Consider the following 21,136-nt stretch of genomic DNA (forward strand, 5'->3'; position numbering starts at 1 on the left):
TATTTTCTATTTCCCATTCTTTATGCTTCTATTTACTCCTCCTCCTTCCTTTACTAATCAAAACATCAGTTAAAAGAAAGTAGGGTAAGAGAAAAAGTGGGGGAGGAGGGGGGAGCTGTACGATAACTACAATCCCATTTGGCAACAAGTTTACTACCATTGGATACAATATATTACTTGCAATAAAAACATAAGGCAATAGTAAAACATTCACAACAAATGTATTTATAACATGTATGTAGGAATAAAACATAAATTACAGGTCATTTTATAATTTTGTCTGTTCTGTTCGGGACAGTGTTACCAGATATTTTGTCTCAAACATGAACCGTAGGTGTAAACTTATTCTTGTGGCTGACTGTACATTAAGAGTCAAAGGACGTAACCTGAACTATCAAAATTTAAGCTTGAACTAGACAGCCACATCACACGGAAGGTTGATAACTACCCGGTAGTCTATGGATAGTAATTAAGCCTTTACATTATTATGTAGTGCTTCAGATTGGGCAATCTTACAATGCAGTGTTAATAACCCAGTGGGTTGCATTAATTACAGTATCATACTGCCAGGTGAAAGCCTAAGTTTCAGCCATCCCAGAAACTCGGGCTTTAAGATGGCTCCTTAAACACCGAAAAATTCATTGTGAACATTCAAGGTTTAAATTATTATTATTATTATTATTATTATTATTATTATCATCATTATTATCATTATTAAACACCTTTTGGAAGAATTGTAGTTTTGATATGCTTGCTACATGGACTACCTGTGGGTGCTGGTGTAGATCAAGATTTAGCTGTGGGTGCTGGTGTACTGTAGATCATGTTTTAGCTGTGGGTGCTGGTGTACATTAAATTTTAGTTGTGGATGCTGGTGTACATCAAGATTTAGCTGTGGTTGCTGGTGTAGATCATGCTTTAGCTGTGAGTCTTGGTGTAGATCAAGTTTTAGCTGTGGGTCTTGGTGTAGATCAAGTTTTTAGCTGTAGGTGTTGATGTAGATCAAGTATTAGCTGTGGGTGTTGGTGTACATCATGTTTTAGCTGCAGGTCTTGGTGTAGATCAAGTTTTAGCTGTGGGTGTTGATGTAGATCAAGTAGCTGTGGATGTTGGTGTACATCATGTTTTAGCTGTGGGTGTTGGTGTACATCATGTTTTAGATGTGAATGTTGGTGTACATCATGTTTTAGCTGTGAATGTTGGTGTACATCATGTTTTAGCTGTGGGTGTTGGTGTACATCATGTTTTAGCTGTGGATGTTGGTGTACATCATGTTTTAGCTGTGGGTGTTGGTGTACATCATGTTTTAGCTGTGGGTGTTGGTGTAGATAATGTTTTAGCTGTGGGTGCTGGTGTAGATCATGTTTTAGCTGTGGGTCTTGGTGTAGATCAAGTTTTAGCTGTGGATGTTGGTGTAGACCAAGTTTTAGTTGTGGGTGTTGGTGTACATCATGTTTTAGCGGTGGGTCTTGGTGTACATCATGTTTTAGCTGTGGGTGCTGATGTAGATCATGTTTTAGCTGTTGGTCTTGGTGTAGATCAAGTTTTAACTGTGGATTTTGGTGTAGACCAAGTTTTAGTTGTGGGTGTTGGTGTACATCATGTTTTAGCTGTGGATGTTGGTGTACATCATGTTTTAGCTGTGGATGCTGGTGTAGATCATGTTTTAGCTGTGGGTGCTGGTGTAGATTGTTTTAGCTGTGGGTGTTGGTGTAAATTATGTCTTAGCTGTGGGTGCTGGTGTAGATCAGGTTTTAGCTGTGGGTGCTGGTGTAGATCATGTTTTAGCTGTGGGTGTTGGTGTAGATTATGTTTTAGCTGTGGGTGTTGGTGTAAATTATGTCTTAGCTGTGGGTGCTGGTGTAGATCATGTTTTAGCTGTGGGTGCTGGTGTTGATTATTTATTGTACTGGTAATTATTGGAATACATACAGTGGTATCCAGGAACAGTACCATACAGACAGTCAGTCAGTCGTTTGTAAGGATAGTCCGAGAATTAAGTGTTTGGAAGCGAAAACTTTTTTACTCGCCGTTAGTGGAGGTCAGAGGTTAGAAGTGCACTTGTCACAGAAACTACCGCACACCTCACGTTTCTTCTGGGTGGTGGACCATATTGATCTCACAGGCTTCAGTTTCCTTTCATGCCTGTCCCCACATCTCACGGTTTACTATGTGTGTAGCTATACATTGGAGATACAGTACATGCTTTGTCTATATTATTTAGTGCTATTCAAGGTTTTTTTTAACTAAGCCAGATACTGTAGTTCTTATTTTATATTACAAGTGTTGGTTATGGTTAATAATACAGTTTGAGTGCACCTGACAAGCCAACTGGCAATACCTACTGTCAAGGTACTGACTGAATCAGCATATTTCACAGTTAGAATTCCAGTCTGTATTATGACAGTACTGTACGTCATTTTTTGCCGCCTGGAGATCTCCCTGAGGTGCTAGCCACTTCTGGGTTTAATGGACCTTAATACTGGAATATATAATAGTTTCTTATGAGGCAGTAATAGATGCTTGGTGTTCCACATAAGAACTTAGACCAACCAACCATTCAGGGGGTTCTGTTAGACCAACCGACCATTCAGGGGGTTCTGTTAGACCAACCGACCATTCAGTTCTGTTAGTCTTGTTATCAGATAAGGGTGTTCTACTTGATTAATTTGATCTTTTGGCCTATTTCCCAAACCAGAATTATGACCCTCCATAGTGTGTGCTCAATGAGTAGGAATTGTTTTTATGTATGGTATCTCTCATTGATGAAAAATGAGTTGTTTGCTTGTTGCACCTCAAACGTAAATTCTCTTACCTTTCAGATAAATAATTAATACTGTATCTATGATACTGTCTGCCTAAATTGATAGCAAGAAAACGTACCTGTATATTGATTTGGGTTTCTTAAGGTGTGTGCAGTGTTGGTTTGTGAAAGATTCTTCACCATTAGAGACATTCATGACGAGTGTCCTGTGTTTGATCTTTGCTGCTCTTAGGCTGCTTTGATCTCAAGTTATCTGCAGCTTGTGGATCTTGGAGAGTAATTTTATTTGAGAGGTCAGTGTTCTGTCTTTCTGGATTTTATTTGAAGGGTGTCTTGTTTGTTCTCCAAGTGAATGCTCTTGGGAACAGAATCAGCTTCTCAAATCAGCCTAGTGGAGGTAGGAACCCATTTATTTTTTTATTTTTTTATATATTACAGTATATAACTTGAGACCCTTCTCAGCCAGATAGGAATTTGTGACTTCTTGCGAAGGAGTCTTTCTCAGGGGAACTGTTTCTGAGCCCCAGCAACACATGTAGACTGATTACACCTTGGCAGTTTCCTAGTAATGATGTAGACACAACTGGTTGTCTTTTGAAGAAATGTTTTCCATTATTTAGGAGCTTTAGGTTTATATATACAGTATATAGTACAGTATACTTCTGTACCGTATACTGTATGTACAGTATGCAGTAGGGTACATACAATATTGTTTACCAGTACCCTACTGTGTATGACTGTATGTACTGTACAGTATTCTGAGTATCTCGATGACTTTTGTGTTTCAGTGAATGGAATTTTATATCTTTTATTATCATTAAGCTGTATATTTTTATTTATTTTATTTTTGTATTGGATGAACAGCAGTGGAAAGAGTCATATGTCCTGTATAACTGGGTGATATACGGTATGTGGGGTACAGTACAATACTGTATACAATATTTTGTGTCGTGTTAATAAGGAATGTGATTGTGAGGGTGATGAGGTACTAAGTGACCAGGATAATGAGTGTTGATAGTATGTGGATGGATGGGTTGATGTGTTGCTTATTGCACTACAGTACAGTATTACAAAAATATTAGGCGAAAATATTTTGGAACATTTATAAAGCTTCCCCAATTTTTACTGATAAGCAATGATTTGTACTAGAAAATGAACTAAAGGTCCCTGCAGGTCATTTTCATACAAGTGGACTACTGGTCTGTGTGTAGCAGGGCTTGAACATCTCTGTGAGGAAACATTATGGTAATTACTGTACACATGCATATACTGTAGAAGTACTGTTTATATCACTGGACCAAGATAAGCTTAATCCCTTGTGTACACACTGAACTGAATAAAATTGTCTAACATTAACTAAATAGAATATTAAAAGTGACATCCTGATAGTGAAGGGGTTAAGCCTCATCACAGTGACTTTCATTTTGTGGCCGATCAAAACCAGACCAGACTAAGAAGTTAACAAAAAAATAAATAAAAGTAATGAATATCAAACCCTAAAATGAATGAATCCGATGTATGTACTGTACTTGATTTTGTCTGTTAAATTGAATTGATGAATGTAAAGTATTTTGTAGATTTGTGTTTTGCAAAGTTGCAGTGGTTACTAATTAAAATGTAGTAACATCATTGCATGTTTAAGCAGTGGGTCAATTATCACACCCATTATACATACAAACAGTCGCCCTGAAAAACATTGAGGGAAATGGAATCAGTTTCTGTCACATTTTCACACAGGAAGATCAAGTATCAGACTGGAATGGTCACTATGAAATTATCATGTAGAAAATATCAACCAATTGAATGCAGAATGGTCAAAGTCTTCAAATTTTGTCTCGCTAATAAACAGTTCAAGGTGTCAGCAAATTTAAGCCAAGATGGGTGCCAGCAGTCATGAAAGGGCAGAACACTCAATTTACATCTCTTAAACATACAAGGTTGCAATTGATGGATAGAGGTCAGGATTGTGGTATTGTAGCTACTGTTGTAATTAAATGGTTGTGATATGACCTGAAAGATTGGTTAGTGGGGTTTCATTGCCTGTGGTCTCACTTCTCATATAATTGATAAACTGCACAGGCATTATCATTAAAGAGATATGTACCTGATATCCTGCTCTAATAACCTTAGCAGTGTAATGTACAATACCGGTATGCACTGTACGGTACTTAATTATCAGTTTTATTACCACTAACTTGATGTACAGAGGGCCATTGTTGTGTTGCGACTGGAGATGACTTATGTGATGGGTACTCCTCTGCTTTCCATTCATAAACACTGATTAGAAAACTTCACCCAGCACTTAGTCATCCAAGTTAGATGTATTATATGTGTTTGGAGCCAGTATTTAAGAGTGTGGTGGATTTAATGTTTGGTGCTTGATTAGTATTCAATATGTGTATTTTTTATAAATTGTAATGAACTAATTATGGATAATATTAAAGTTTGGTTCAGGTGTTGATCTCCTTGATAAATAAGGTGTTGTACTTTTTTTTTAAGGCAACATTTTTGGCTCAAGGTCATCAAATCAGGAAAATAAATCCTGTGTTGTGTTGGTATAAAAATGGCTAAAAATGTTGATCATTTTAATAATTTTGTGACTATTTTGTTTTTAGTAATTCATGAAAAACCTTGTTTTGGTTGACTAATTTTGTTTCCCTTTTGACAGATTATGGATGGTGTATCAAGTAGTGTGTGAACCATCCTCAAAGTATCTGTGGTGCATCCAAGTGTCATGGCCCCTGGATGGTAGCCCAAGCCTTTAGACCCCACAGTTCCTCTGGCGCAGACTGAGCCGACCCGCCACACTCTAGTGCCACCCTCAGCACGCACCAAAATTGCGCCATGTCGGCAAGCGTGCGCACCACTCTTCAAACGGTGCCTGAGGCCTTGCCAGCTGACCATGTCACCAAGTCGAAGGTAAGTACTGTGCTCTATGAGTGGCGAAATTATTGTGTTGTATTGTGTTAACCAGTACTGTGTTAGGAAATATTGCAACTATGGTATGGTATATTAATTTCGTATGGGATTCTGAGTGCTTGTCTTTATGATACTGTATAGGGGAACTGTTGCAGGTATTATAGAGGGTTTTTTTTATAACCCATCTTTGGAAAAAGCAACTGACTATAGCCAGCAAGTTTAGGGCTATGAATCCTCCATCCCTAGGGCCCTAACTTTTGTGATTGGGATATAAAAATTTAATAGATTTGAAAAGGTATGAAGGTATCCTAAAAAGGCAGAAAACAGGAGAGTTGTGCTGTCGAGCACAAACATTGTCCTGATCCAGTTTTGTAATCGACATTGGCTGCAAAGGGATGTTACTGTGATCACCACTTTAGATCCAGTCACACTGCCACACAAACTGGAGCTGCTCACCACCACCTCTGACTATACATATAACTGTGTTTGTTTTCACGCGTTTACATACAGTACTGTTGTCTGACGCCATGCAATCTATGGCGTTAGTTTTGTATATACAGTACAATGCTTCTATTGTATTGTATTGCAAAAAAGTTTACTTTGCATGATGGCCCAAATTAGTGAATCAGTGTGGCATACAGTACCAGCTTATCTTGGTGCTGTGGCCATATTCTTTTTCAGTGCATAGATCAGCTAATCTTTCACAGTAGAATTGTATGTCAGCTGTAGGAGGTCTGGCCTGAGGAAAATAAGAAGATATTTCAAGTACCCTGGGAGGAATATCTGGTGTGGAATGTAAGGAAAGCTTTACTCTGAAAATTTACACTTCATATACTATCTTAGGAGTCATCAGATTTGCCTATACAGTACAGTAATATGTACTTTTGGGGTTTTTGCATGCTCCTTTGTGTTTGGTGGTGAGCATGTTAAAATTCTTCTGGGCATTTAGAAGCCAACTCTCTGGAACTAGATTATTTATTCATTGGGGAGTAGTTTAATAATTTTCATTGTGATTCATTTCACATAAGCCTGATTTACCTGTCGGCACCACAATGAGGCAATATGTAGCTACACTCCTTATGGGGGATCTGAGGGGTGGATGCTTTAATTGATAACAAGAATTAAATCACCATATTGGGTTTAAATATATTTCACAACATGCTTAACTCTGAATGTCCACACTACTCACAACAAGAAGGAAGAATTATGTTAGGTGTGTGAATGCCTCTGCAAGGACTAAGGGTTCATCCCATGTTGAGCTTTGTATATTAATGAGTCTCAGGACCAACCTACAACACTGACTGAAAACGACAGGGTACTTTTACTTACTGCAGGTACTTGTGGCTGAGAGTGAAAGTGGCTTGTCATATAGTCATCTGCTATTGTGCAGATTTCATTTAAAATTAAACTTGGTCCTTTATCTAGTTATCCTTAAGGAGAAAAGGGGCAGGGAACAGGGTGGAATTTGACAACAGAAGATGAGAATCTTAAAGTGAGTGGTGTGGTAGAATGATTGATTTTAAAGGACTTGGACATTTCAAGGTTTCATGCGGGTGTGGGTTAAGGTGGAAGAAAGCCTCCTGATAGCCTGGCCTTTAATGAGAAGAATTTAGAGATGTGGGATTATGTGTCTAGAATGTTAAGTACAGTAGTACGTACACATAATGCATCTTTCATGGCTGAGTAGTTGTAGGGAAGACATTTCCATGTACTAAAACGGGTTAAAGGTTACCATCATTTAGCATACAAGATGGGACTTAAAGAAGGTTCTATGTTAGACCTTTATTGAATTAAAAGCTTTATGTCATGTTCCTACTTCCAAACATTTCAGAATTTTCTAGCTTTCACTCAAGGGAAGTCTTACTGTCAGTTAAAGGTACAGTATTTCTCTGAGAGTTGAAGGAGACACTGAGAGGCTTAGCTAGGTATTAGGGATATTGTGCCAATGTTGAGGAGTTTTATACATTGTATATTTTAGGGCCATCACTAATGCCCATCAACCCCTTGGGTATGAGGGGTCTCTGTGCTGGATAAAATCATCTGGCATTAACCCAATAAAATATGAAAAGAGGCATCCAGTACTCTAAGGTGAATACCATTTAATGAGCAAAAAGAAGAAAATGTTCTTAGACAAGGTTTCCATTGGTTAAATCAAGAGTGACACCTGAAAAGATTTGGTTAGGCTTATTTCAGTTGACTATTTTTTTCTTAGGGTGATCTGCTCTTTCTTATCTACAACACTGTGGAGAAATAATGGGAAAATGGGTCTTTGCAGCTCTGATATGGAGATAGGCACTTTTTTATTTATAAAAGTAAATTGAAGAAAGAGTTTGTCCCTTAAGAGCGGTACTTTACTGGGATGGGATGATCCCATTTACAGGGTCCTTGGGTTACTGCTGTGGAGTAAAGTAGATTTTTTCTTTGTTTTTAATTTACCAAAACCTTAGGGAGAGATTAATGATTTGGACAGATACTTTGTACACAAGATAGGATTTCCATTCCTTTGATGATGGAACATTGGGCATCTTGGTTCACTTCTTGGTCGAGTTTGCATATTAGCTTGAAAAGAAATGCTTGTTCTGATATAGTTTCTCCATTACATAGGAGATAAGCTTTGAGGAAGAATCCATATTAATGGTTACAGGTCAGCAGTTGCAGGTGTTTCAGGATTTATCAAGTTCTTTACCCTTATTGGCAACTTGAGAAATATTCTTCTTGGTGTTGGAGTTCTATGTAATTAGTTGGTAAGCCTAGTGTTTGAGTGGATGCTTTGTTGTGTAAAGGATCAATGTCCTCCAAGTGAAGGTTATTTCCAGTCTCTTAATCTTCAGTGTCTTGTCAGAGTTTGTCTGGTGATGGAGTTGTTTGTGTTCCTCAGCAAACACTATCTTCCAGTGTTCACATCATCTTCTCCACAGGATGGTTCATTGGGGGTGGATGCCTTTTTCATTATTCTTACTATGATGATCTTTTTTCCTATGGTTCATGTGTTATCAAAGCTTGGGCAGGTATTAGGTAAGTCTGATGGGTCATCATTGACTCACTGGGGTTTGGTTTCACCATTTAATTTATTTCTATTCCAATCACTTCAGGAATGGTGTGGTTTGTATGTCAGTATTCCATTTTACTGAATGGGGTCTGATCACAAGATACAATTGAGTGGTTAGCATTACAGCCCTGGTCAGTGGCAGGATAAAATTCTTAACCCATGTGAGTTAATGAGTTTTGTCACAAGATACAATTGAGTGGTTCGCATTACAGCCCTGGTCAGTGGCAGGATAAAATTCTTAACCCATGTGAGTTAATGAGTTTTGTCACAAGATACAATTGAGTGGTTAGCATTACAGCCCTGGTCAGTGGCAGGATAAAATTCTTAACCCATGTGAGTTAATGAGTTTTGGAATTAGTGCTGTTTGGACTTGGTGCCTTTGAATTTCATGATTGGGGTGAATTTCAGGTTTATCAACTTGGGTGCAGCCAACAAATATAGACCTCAGGAATGATGTGTCTTTGTTAGATGTTTCATCTGAGAGTTTCAGTGACCCAGTCTTTCAGAGACAATCTGAGTAGCTGCCTCTTTTGTTGTTACTGTAGTTCCTGGCTCAACAGGAGGGCAGAGGCCAGTTGGATACAGAACTGTACTTACCTTCTGTTGTAAGGGTCACTGGTTCAATCCTGTGGCACTCCCAGTCAACTCAGCTTTAAATGGATACTTAACTCTACAGGTGGGAAGTGAAAGCTGTTGAATGCAATGCCAGCCAAGTAGCCTCCTTACATGCTGTAGGGTTAATATAGAGTGTGCTGTATCCTCTCTGTCTCATATGGTCAGTCATGTATATGGGACCCACTTTCACAAGGATAACATTTCAGGACTGCATAGCAATGGAGATCTTATGGTTTGTTCCTCTGTCTCACTCTAAAACAGCCTGTACTATAGATTGGTTTAACAGGATTGTTTCCATTGGGGTTGCAAACTGAGCTTAGCACTTTGAGCTTTATTCAATTTAAGATCCCTGTCATGTAAGTTGGGGTGCTGACTTAGATTCCAACACTGTTCTGAAATAAAATCATGTCAGTTTAATAAATGTTTTGACTGGAATAAGTGAGTGTCTTTGTATCTGATAATATATAGACAGGTATACAGTAATAGAAATGAAATGAAAGATTATTTAGTTATGAGAAGCTTATCTCTGTCAGCAAGTTACATAAGAATTAAAAGTGTTAATCCTTAATAACTGGCCCCCACCCTCATGTGTGCTAGTATGCAAACCAAAACTGGCTTCATGGAGGCCTTCAGGTTCATGAAGAAATAAAATGGGCATAATGTTGCTCATGGTGTTACAATAAATAAAGCACTATAGAAACTAAATATGTTCTTGTTTATCCCTAGCTCTCTCATTTGTTTAACATACAATCTCATAGACTTTGCCATGGACTCTTCTAAGTCATTGAGTCCTAAGTACTGTACTGAGACTTTATCCCAAATGTTTAATATTAAGCTATGTGAACCATAGCTTCGTAAGCGCCACCCCGGCCAAAACCGTTGTCTTTATCCCACCTATTGCGTCACAATTTCAAGGCCGATTTTGTGGTGCTGGCGTGGGGTGTGCTCTCGCTCGTCTGCTCCGCCTGCTGAGACGCTCCAACAGTAGCATTCGTTGAAGGATGTCTAGGGAACCACGTGGCTAATCGGACAATGAGAGCACGTGTCATGCCTTTCCTGCCAATCATTATTATGGTGATCACTATAATCTCTTTGGACGTTTTCAGTACTGATTAGTATTACTTGATGTACTGTACATGAGTATCCTACAGTATATCAAAATATTAAAATTTCATCAAAATCTAATGCTTCTAAAGTGCTAAGATTATGATCTTATTCATGATTACTAATTCCCCTGTAATCATGACAGGATTGTTATTATCTGAGTATGGTCTTAAGTAGCACAGCAGTTATGCATAAAAGAATCGTATATGTTTAGTGTATAATCTCAGTGAAAGTGTATTCATAGAAAGCTATTTTTTAGCTTACAGTACAGTACTGCAGATATATTACTACAACAATTAGGACTTGGAAAGTCTTAAGCTTGGTCTATTGTTGTCCTCCAACTTAAGGTTTTAAGGAGGGAACTTATAAATTTATTAAACATAAAGTTAACTGTATTCTCAAAGCCATAAAACATTAAAGAAGGAAACGAAATCTTGGTTATCAACAGCAGTCCCTTTAAGTTTCCTGAGCAAGATGATAGTTTAAGCCACTACATCTTCCTGCTACACTGAAGCTAAACTGCAGCATCATTATATTCCTTTGTAACACTACCTTACACCTAAACTTTTGTCTATTTTTTCCTACATCGCAGCCCATTTACATTGACGTTTGTTTTCCGACCCACAGGTATCGCTTGAGGCTGCCACTTACATGTTCTGATGAATGTCTTTCCACCATTGTAGAGTATTTGTAGGGTAACTGATAGCTGTTAAATTTCTGAAGGTGAATTACTACTGGCAGTGACATTTGGTATCATTATATGGTTCATGGTTCCTCTTGGTTATTTGAAGTGGGATGGGAAACGTGAGTCTGTATCTTTAATGCATGTAGGACAGGGTACTGTATTATGTGGGTAGGACTGGAAGGGTTAAAGAAGAGAATTAAGTTTTAGGTGAAACATGTTCTTGGTGGTAAACATACTGTGTCTCATGCTACATGATGTATGAACTTGGTATCTTACACTCTCGCTGGTCACAAACATTCAAAGTGGTAGAGTATATACTAGTAGAAGTAATGTTAACTATAAGAGCTGTGAATTATGAGTCGAATAGTTTGACACCAAAGACTCTTATGATTTTACACTGCTAAGTTTATATTACGGGATACTGTAGACAGGTAGTTGCAAATGCATAACCTGAAAAATGTAAACGGTAATGGTATTGTCTTCTTTCTTAAGTTATGCTTGGGATCGTGAATGCACCTTGGCTGATATTGTACCTCCAACTCAAAGTTAATATATTTAGATCTACCTATACATACATGACAGCTGCAGCCTGCCTGAGCTCTCCATATGTGAACTGTTCTGTTTTCATAAAAAGTGGCTGCCAAAACAATCAGAAGACAAGTTTATCTCATATCTGATCTTAACAAGTTTTCTTGAGGTGTTACCCTCCTCAGCTACCTGGCTAACCCGAGGATTTATGTCATAAGAAATAAAATAACTCCAGGTATTAATTTGTGTACTCCTGGATGTTGTACAGACCCAGAATGTTGCATGCATTTTCTGACCTACAGAAATCCTGGCAAAGAACCGAGTTATTGGAAGTGAAGGTTTAGTGGTGGGACCCGAAAGTAGTGTAATACATCCTTGTAAAATGACCATTCTTGAGAGAGTTTGGAATAAGTGTTATGAAAGAAAAAAATTCTCCCGGTTTCCTTATTTACAACAGCCTTTAGGAGGAGGATGTTCTCTTGGTTTAAAATGATTTATGCAAATGTGATGCATCTCTGCTCCTCATACCAAGTGGCTGTCACCCATGACTTGTCTTGTGTACTTCATTTGAAAATCAATTCATAGTTTTTACATGTCAATATTCTGAACAGGAGAGACTTACCAATTATTAAAGAATTTTTACAACATCAAAATCATTGAGTGTTTGGAAAATCAATGAAAGTAGTGGTGTTAATATGAAGATTTAGAAGAAAAAATACCTAAAACCACATCTTTATCTCATTCTCATCCAATAAAATGATGATTCACAGTTGCTATACTCTGGGCTGCGACGACAACAACAACAAAGGGTTGTAGAAGGGGCAGATTTCACAGCTTTTTTATATGGATACAGTATGGGCATAAAGAATCTCATAATAATAGCCAGACTAAGAAGGTTAGATAAAAATTCCACAGAGTTGCCACATCTTACAAGTATAACTGCAGGTGGCTGTACATATAATATCACAAAAAAATATTCTACCACTGTGGCTCATTGATCTCCTTGGGAACTCTCCTCCTGAAGTGGCTACGACAGAAAAGCCTCCTGACTGCCTTATCTCAGGGTTCACTGTAGCAGGCTCTTGACGGCTCAAAGGGAAGTTTACACAAGTATTTGGGCCATCTTGTGAGGTCTGAAGGAAAAAGTAAAAACTAAAGATTTGGAAATAAATAGAAATCTACTTGTAAAGTGGCCCTATTGTCCTGTAGGTGAACCAGTAACCATGATGACAGAAGGTGAGCATTGTGTTTACTTTGTCGGCACAATGTTACTGTTCACTAAATGTAGTCTACTTCATTCTTTTTATGCCTCCTCAAGATGATTCCATTATACATTGTCAGTGCTGGAAAATGTAATTCAAAAACATACTATAGTGTCAGAGTGCTGGTACTGTTATTAGAATTGTGCATGGTCTTGGTCCTGTGACCTTACAATTTATATCTGCACTACATATATCACATGCACCTCTAGTAGTTCATTTCAGGTACAGTATCTGAATTTTAAAACTGGACTGCTTGAAGGACTCTGCTATCTGACAGCCATTTTTATACATGTTTGAGTTTTCCCTTTTAATCTTTCTCAAAGGATACAAACACCTTCTCCATTGTGCTGTTCTATCCTTTATTTCTCCCACCTTTGCCACTTAACTTATGCAGTGTAGATACTGGCCTGGTAATATTTTTTTTTTTAGACTTTCTTCTGTATTATTTAGTGTGGTACAGCAAAGGCTAATACATTACTGTACTTTATTATCTCTCTTTTTAAACTGTCTTATTATTCTTTCTCTCAGTATGCCGTCGACAAGAACAGCCGCTTCGCTTTTGAACTAGAACTTAACTCCTCACTTCCTCCATTGCCTAGTATTGTTCTCGCTTCAAAAGCGCCTCAGCCAGGAGATTGTTCATGATTCTTGTCTAACTCTTACTCCATAATCACAACCACCCCTTTGTTTACCCTATTTCGATCTTTAAAGTGTGAAATACAAGTATGCCTCATAAACCAGATACCTGTAATCATGAATTTAGTTATACCTTTGCTTGCTCTTAGCTTGTTATTACACTATTCACATGTATTGTAATAGTATCTGATGTATGTACCCATTCGCCTGTTTCCGAGCCCCTGCTCATCGTGTATCATAGATTTGTCTAATTCCTCGCTCTCGGATGTAAGTCTTCTAATCACATGTCGTGGTGTGTGCAGTAGTGTAATTCAGCCATTGTTCACCGTCTATAGAACTGTAATGTACCTGCAATTCCCTAGTCGTATCAGGGTACTGTTCTCTATACTCTTTCATCCTGTTATCCAGTACCTTACCAAATTTCCAGGTTTTTTTTTTTTGTCGCATCTCTGACCATTACCATTCGCTCATGTTTTGATTAGGTTAGGGTGTTTAATCATTATGGTAAATAAGCAAGGAGGGGGCTAATCTTTGTGATTCAACTTATATCTACTGTACAGGGTATTATTTATCCACTCTTCGAAAGTCTCTTCTCTAAAAATATACAGTACTGTGTTATCAGGACGTTTCCTCCTTGATGTGACTCCCTCAGACACATCCTTCGCAAGGGGATTAAGGACAACACGACCATGTAAATTTAAACATTATATACCTGCTCAGTTCTTCCTTTATCATCATTTCCCCTTTAGGCATGGCTATCTTTCTCACCCTCCCACCTTGTTTCAGAATAATATCTGGTTCCTCATATTCCTCACTCTTGATAAACTTAACTCATAACCTCTGTACAGTCAAGGGTTTTTACTTAGTATGTCATTAATTAGATTTATTTATTTATTTTACTTTTTCGCCCTACACTGTTCATCAGTCGTGTTTGTTGCAGCTGATTCTTGCTTATGACTCAACCTAACCTAATCTAACCTAACTTAACCTAACCTGTGATTGCCTGGGCCTTATATCCTCACCAGAATCCCACGATGCTCAGCACATGTTTATGGTAATGCCTTACATTGCCCTCCAGTCAGTCAATCAGGTGTTGTACTGGTTCCTTCCCTACATATTTCTCATCCTTCACAGTTTATATCTAGGGAATTAACCAGCACCATTTTCAAGGGGTTGCTCCTAAGAGTTGGAAGATATGGTAGTAGGTTTTTCCATTAATTGTTTATTTATTTTTTTATTTATTTATTTCAAGTGTAAGGCTACTCTGTGTGTGTGTGTGTGTGTGTGTTTGATTATATACCTGTACAATGTGACATACAAGGATGAAGATATCGAATGATGAAAATGTAGACAGGACTGGCAGGTGGGTTGAAACATAATTCTTGTGGTTTGGTCACCTGCTGCTGTCGGTGTGGTGCCCGACTAGTGTTGCTTCTGATGCTGGCTTGTTTGTCTTCTCTCTTAAGGTTATTAGGTTAGGTTAAGTGAAAGAAGTATATACAGTACAGTAGGAAGGAAGGGAAATATTGGAAGATGGTGAATGAATGTATTGTGTTTCATTGTTTAAGTTTGAAAGCTATGAATAATTACAATACCCAGCATGCATAGGGAGGGAGAGTTAGCTAGTGTGCTTGAGCCATTTCCCTTATTATTATTTGTAATTGTTTAATATTATAGAGAAGACTTTAATTAAGAGTTAACTACAGGGTATTCAAGGTTGGATTTCTCAATCGATTTTTTTAGAAATTCCAAAAAGTTTATATATGTACTGTGCAATTTTGGGATGGACAAAGTACAGTAAATAGATTTGGAGTTTTTCAGTGATTCATGTTGGAAGAAATTGGTTTCGTCGAGTATTTCAGTAATATTCCGGGATGAAGGCCTCTGGTACTGCACATATTATATTCATTTGACAAGATTAATGGCTCAAACCGGTTTTGAATTTTTATTGGCGAACTTCGCCTTGCTGTTGGAGAGTGTATTATGAAGATGTCTTGATTAGTTACATACTATTCAAGAAGTTGGCTATTCTGTAGTACTAGGTAATATAAATGACTCTGAATGTACGTTTCTCAGGTGTTAATAGTATACTGTACTGTAGTTGTTTTATAATGTGATAGAGGTAATAGGATTTGGTTTTGTTCAGTTAGTTGTGACTTGAGCGTTGTATGTGGGGAGAGGATTATGGTGTTTGTGTGGGGAGAGGGTGTGAGGGGAGGGTGTGAGGGGAGAGGGTGGGAGGGGAGGGAAGAGGTGGTGTGAGGGAGGGGAAGAGTGTGGTGCGTGTGAGGGTAGGGAAGAGTGTGGTGTAGGGGAGAGGGTGGGAGGGGGGAGAGTGTGGTGGGAGGGGAGGAGGAGGAGAGGGATGGTGTGACAGGAGAGGGAGGGAGATGGTGTGACAGGAGAGGGAGGGAGGAGGATTGTGTCTGACGGAAGAAGGGAGGAAGAGGGATTGTGTGGACGGAGGGGGGAGAGGGGATTGTGTGTGTGACAGGAGAGGAGGAGGAAGAGGGATTGTGACGTGGAGGGGAAGGAAGAGGGATTGTGACGGGAGGGGGGGGGGAAGAGGGATTGTGTGTGTGACGGGAGGAGGGGAAGGAGGAGGGTGTGGTGGCAGGTGAAGAAGACCTGTCGCCTGAGGCAGGAAAAAACACACCGTGATAGGGGTCGGTTATAACGGTGGGAGGGGGGGTCTGGATATCAACCGGCGTTTTGCCTCGCATGTACGTTCGCTGCTACCGAGGTTACGGCTGGTTGTAGGGTGACGTTGGTGGCTGGTTGGTTGGATGCTGTGGTGATTAGTTGTTCTGATGGTGGTGGTGATGACGACTTGTGTTGGTTGTTGTGATGGTGATTGTAAGCTGCCTGAATGAGTACTTATTCTGTATCTCTTTTGACATATATGTTGTGGTAGTGGTAGTTGTAATAATAGTGGTGATGATAGTAGTGAAAGGTACACACACACACACATTCTCTCACGGTACAAACCAAACTATTCGGTAAAATCCGCTTTCTTTTTATTTTACGTTTTCGCGACAAAGCGCATTTATTTACAACACGGGAGCTTAAAGTGTACGAACGGGTATCGATGGCATGGTGTATGTTAGGTTAGTATGGGTTGTCGATGGTTTGTGTAGGTTAAGTTTGGTGTGGCATTTTTTAGTCATATTTTCATCATATTTATTCATTTATTTTATCAATATTTTTGTTCGCTATAAATACTACGAATTGTTTTGTTTCATTTAGCATCGTAAGAAATCGGGTTTGGTGAGAGTCCGTTCCTCTGGGTTTCCATCAACGTAGGCAAATTGATACGATTCAAATTGAAGCGATTTTTATTTTTATTTCATATTTTGTGTTTTGATAATTTGGAGACATTTGCCCATTGAACATAGAGTATATTTATTTTTCGGGATAGTAATATTGTACTTTTATTGTTATTATTATTTTGTATTATTGGTTTTATTTATTTATTTTTTATTATTATCATTTCCTCCTATATTTTAATGTTTTTATATTATTATTATTATTATTATCATTATTACACATATTGTTATTGTTTTCGTGTCTCCGTGAATGAGGTTGTGGTCAGGGTTGTTTCTTTATGATTCGCAATTTCCACCACTCAACAGCGTTCGATCAATTAGTTCCTTGTTAGTACAGGATGAAGCCAGAGTACAGTACCCGAACCAGAATGCATTACCTAGAGGAAACCAGAGTACAGTACCCAGAGGAAACCAGAGTACAGTAGGACCAGACCAGAGTACAGTACCAGGGACCAGTACCCAGAGGAAACCAGAGTACAGTACCCAGAAGAAACCAGACCTGAGTACAGTACCTGGGAAACCAGCTGTATCTAGTTAAGAGTCACTCTGGATAGCATTCTTCTCACGGCAGACGTGGCTGGGGATTGAACCCGAGACACTGTAGTGAGAGGTAAGTGGCTGCTACTCCTCGATGGTGTGTGTGTGTGTGTGTGTGTGTGTGTGTGTGTGTGTGTGTGTGTGTGTGTGTGTGTGTGTGAGACTCCACCCTACCGCATCATACACACAGTCATGCTGGTGTTCCCTCAGTAACTCACAAACACGCCAAGTCTTGGGTGTTCTTCCCTCAACCTCTCAGTGTTCTTGTTCTCTCACTCCTCAACCTCTGTGTGTTCTTGTTGTCTCACTCCTCACCCTCTCAGTGTTCTTCTTCCCTCAACCTCTCAGTGTTCTTGTTCTCTCACCCACCACAGTCCAAGATAACACTGCAGTAAAACTCACAAGGATAAACGGGTCTATTGTAGTTAAAGACGTTATCACCACCCCGACACACTTTATTTAATCCTTCCCCACCAGTGACTTACCCTCCTTCCCCACTCAGTGACTTAATCCCCCTTCCCACCAGTGACAACCCCTTCCCCACTAGACTTAACCCTTCCCCACCAGTGATTTAACCTCCCTTCCCCACCAGTGACTTAACCCCCTTCCCCACTCAGTGACTTAACTCCCTTCCCCACCAGTGATTTAACCCCGTCCCCACTCAGTGACTTAACTCCCTTCCCACTAGTGACTTAATCCCTTCCCCACTTGTGACTTAATCCCCCTTCCCCACCAGTGACTTAATCCCCTTCCCCACTAGTGACTTAAACCCCTTCCCACTCAGTGACTTAATCCCCTCCCCACTGGTACCTAATCCCCTTCCCCACTAGTGACTCTAACCCCTTCCCACTTGTGACTTAACCCTCTTCCCCACCAGTGACTTAATCCCCTTCCCCACTAGTGACTTAATCCCCCTTCCCCACTAGTGACTTAATCCCCCCTTCCCCACTAGTGACTTAATCCCCCTCACCCACCCTTTGATTTAGCTTAATTTTCGTGTGCGTTTGTGTGGGAGACATTTGACTGTGTGTGTGTGTGTGTTCGTATGCGTGCGTGCTCTTGTGTCTGGGTGCGTGTGTGTGTTTGGGCTTGTGTCTGTATCTATGTGTGTGTGTGTGTGGGGGGGGGGAGGGGCTTGTGTCTGTCTGGATGTGTGTCTGTGTCTGTCTGGGCTTGTGTCTGTATCTGTCTGGGTTTGTGTCTGTCTGTCTGTTTAAAGTTGACTGACTCTTCAAAGTTTAGCTGGTCGGGTTCGCTGGCTGAGGCGGGTAATAGGCATATATCGCTCGACAGACTGCCAAGCTAAACGACACAGACCTTCTTTGTAGTAGTCCACAGTATTGATCACTTTGGGATGTGTATAGTAAACATTGGCAAAGGCGAGACGAACAGGGGATGCAAATTAATGAGGTGTATAGTGGAATCTTAGTTGAGGAAGTGCGGTAATAATTGCAGGAAAGGAAAATGCAATTAATGGTGTTTGTTATAAAATTTTAATATTATCAGATCGGGAGAAGACGTGTGTGTGTGTGTGTGTGTGGTATGTAGGACGGGGGGGGGCAAACAAGGGCATCGATTAGGTGTATTAAGCTCCTGGTGACCTAGTTTTTGACCTGGTTTTTCAGACAGACACTAGTTACTACCTGGATCGTGACCTGTGTGTTTGGATCACATTGTATTATTTTTTTTTTCAATGGTGGTTATGAAGCCAACTGGAACCATCCATACATGTATCTGCCAACGGGATGAATTAATATTTGTGTGTGTACTGTTTACGAGTGAGTGGTTTAGGGGCTCTCTCGTCCCCCACCTTCCCACCTACACCCCATCCCACCACCTCCACCCCACCCCATCCTACAACCTCCACCCCATGCCACTCACTCCACACCTCACCCCATCCCACCACCTCACCCCCAACCCACCTCACCTCACTTCCAACACCACCTCACCCCTTCCAACACCACCTCACCCCTTCCAACACCCGAAGCTTCACATAAAAAGAAACAATTATTCGGTACTGTGAAACGCATCGTAGCTGTCATTGTATATACGTTCTTCTATATTTGTAACTTGTCCGAACATGCTATTGTGTATTGACTTGATTAATACGTGCCGGCAGACATGTATGAACCAAACACAACCTAACCCCTTTGGTTTGGTTTGTTAAGGGTGCAAGTGTCGTTGTGGTCTATAAACAATGTATATCTATCAGTATGTATGTATTTATGTATGTATTTCTAGTTCTTCTATCGTATAGTGTATTTCTATTCGTCTGTATGTATGTCTACCTCATCTCTGGTGGTAGGAGAGGTGGACACGTGTTGCACGGTTTTTTTTTTTTGTAGAGAAAGGAGGGTGAAAGAAGATTAGAGGTGGGGGAAGGAAGCTAGAGTTCGGAAATTGAGGAAATTTAGGAGTAGGTAAGAGAGGGCGGGCTGACCGCTAATGGTGTGTTAGGGTTGTGTCATGGGTTAGTTATTGTCTGTCGGTACAGGCCCTAGACATCCTACCCTGTCCCATATATTGGTGTTTTGGGGGCCTTATTTCATATTCCGCCGACCCTACTGGCGGATGCTGGTCTAGGGAGGTTGCCTATTGCCTGGCCATATAGATCGGGGGTGGTAATGGACCTTTTGAGATTTGGTAATTTTTTGGGAACCATGTGTGGTTGTTGTCGTTATCTGGTGGGAGTCTTTGAAGGAGTTCTTACTCTGATTGTTCTATCTTTTGCCAGACTGTTGGCCAGGGTGTGCAGCTGCTGGTTGATGAGTTTTATTCTCAGGTCTCTATGTATCTCAGCTGTGGTTCTGGTGAAGGGGTATCTTTCACCTGTGACGAATCTTAGGGCTTCATTTTGGACCACCTGTAATTTTAATATTTGAGTGGTGCTTATAGTATGAAGAGGTATTGCTGGGTAAGTTAATATCGGAATGATAAATGATGTCATCAGGCGGAGTTTTATTTACTCAGGAAGCGCTTTAAAGCAGTATAGTTTTCTCAGCTCTCTTCTTGCATTTTTCGTCCTGGTGTGGACATGATGGGAGTAACCTGTCGTGGATATATGCAGGCCCAGGAGGGTGCTTCTGCTTTTGTATTCTATCTGGTGAGGTAGTTGCCTGGGGGGGGGGCTTCTTTCTCTCACCCTCCTCCCTCCTCCTCTCCTTCCTTCCTCCTCTTCCTCTCCCTCTCCCTCCTCCCCTCCCTCACTCTCCCTACCTACTTCTCCCTACCTACTTCTCCCTCCATCCCCCTACCTACCTGTTCCTGCCTACCTCTCCCTTCCCTACCTGCCTCCCCCTCCCTTCCCTACCTGCCTCCCCCTGCCCTGTTCCTCCATTGTTCAGGATGCACCCGGCTCCTCCCCGTTCACGCCCCTCCCTGACGCTTCTCTCACTCTCATCCTTTCCATCCCCCCGCCCCATCCCACCCCACTACCCCTCTCCCCATCCCATCCTATCCCCCACTCCATCCTATCCCCTATCCATCACCACCACTCTTTATAAATTGCTCCCGGCACATAATGCGTGTAGGTGTGAACGGTGTGATAGGCCTATCTAGTGACACACACACAGGGGGAGAGGTTGTGTGTCTTGTCAGTCGGGTCGTTTTCACCTCTGTAGGCCTAATTACGGGAAGGGTTTTGTTGTCGGGCGGTGGGTGTTGTGTGAGTAGTAGTAATGTGTGTGTGTGTGTGTGTGTGTGTGTGTGTGT

At 40.3% G+C, this 21,136-nt stretch overlaps 1 protein-coding gene across 4 annotated transcripts in view; it reads left to right on the forward strand.

Moving 5' to 3' along the window:
• Positions 1 to 21,136, forward strand: part of LOC121879993 (serine/threonine-protein kinase MARK2-like) — a 148,111-nt gene that overhangs the window by 4,027 nt on the left and 122,948 nt on the right. For all 4 annotated transcript variants that reach the window (XM_042386872.1, XM_042386877.1, XM_042386879.1 and 1 more), the window contains exon 2: positions 5,433 to 5,683. In XM_042386872.1, the coding sequence (XP_042242806.1) occupies positions 5,609 to 5,683 (75 nt within the window). In that variant the 5' untranslated portion in view covers positions 5,433 to 5,608. The remainder of the gene's footprint in view (positions 1 to 5,432; positions 5,684 to 21,136) is intronic.

This window comes from Homarus americanus, unplaced genomic scaffold (genome assembly GCF_018991925.1).
Source record: "Homarus americanus isolate GMGI-L3 unplaced genomic scaffold, GMGI_Hamer_2.0 scaffold30108, whole genome shotgun sequence".
NCBI classification, from domain to species: Eukaryota; Metazoa; Arthropoda; class Malacostraca; order Decapoda; family Nephropidae; genus Homarus; species Homarus americanus.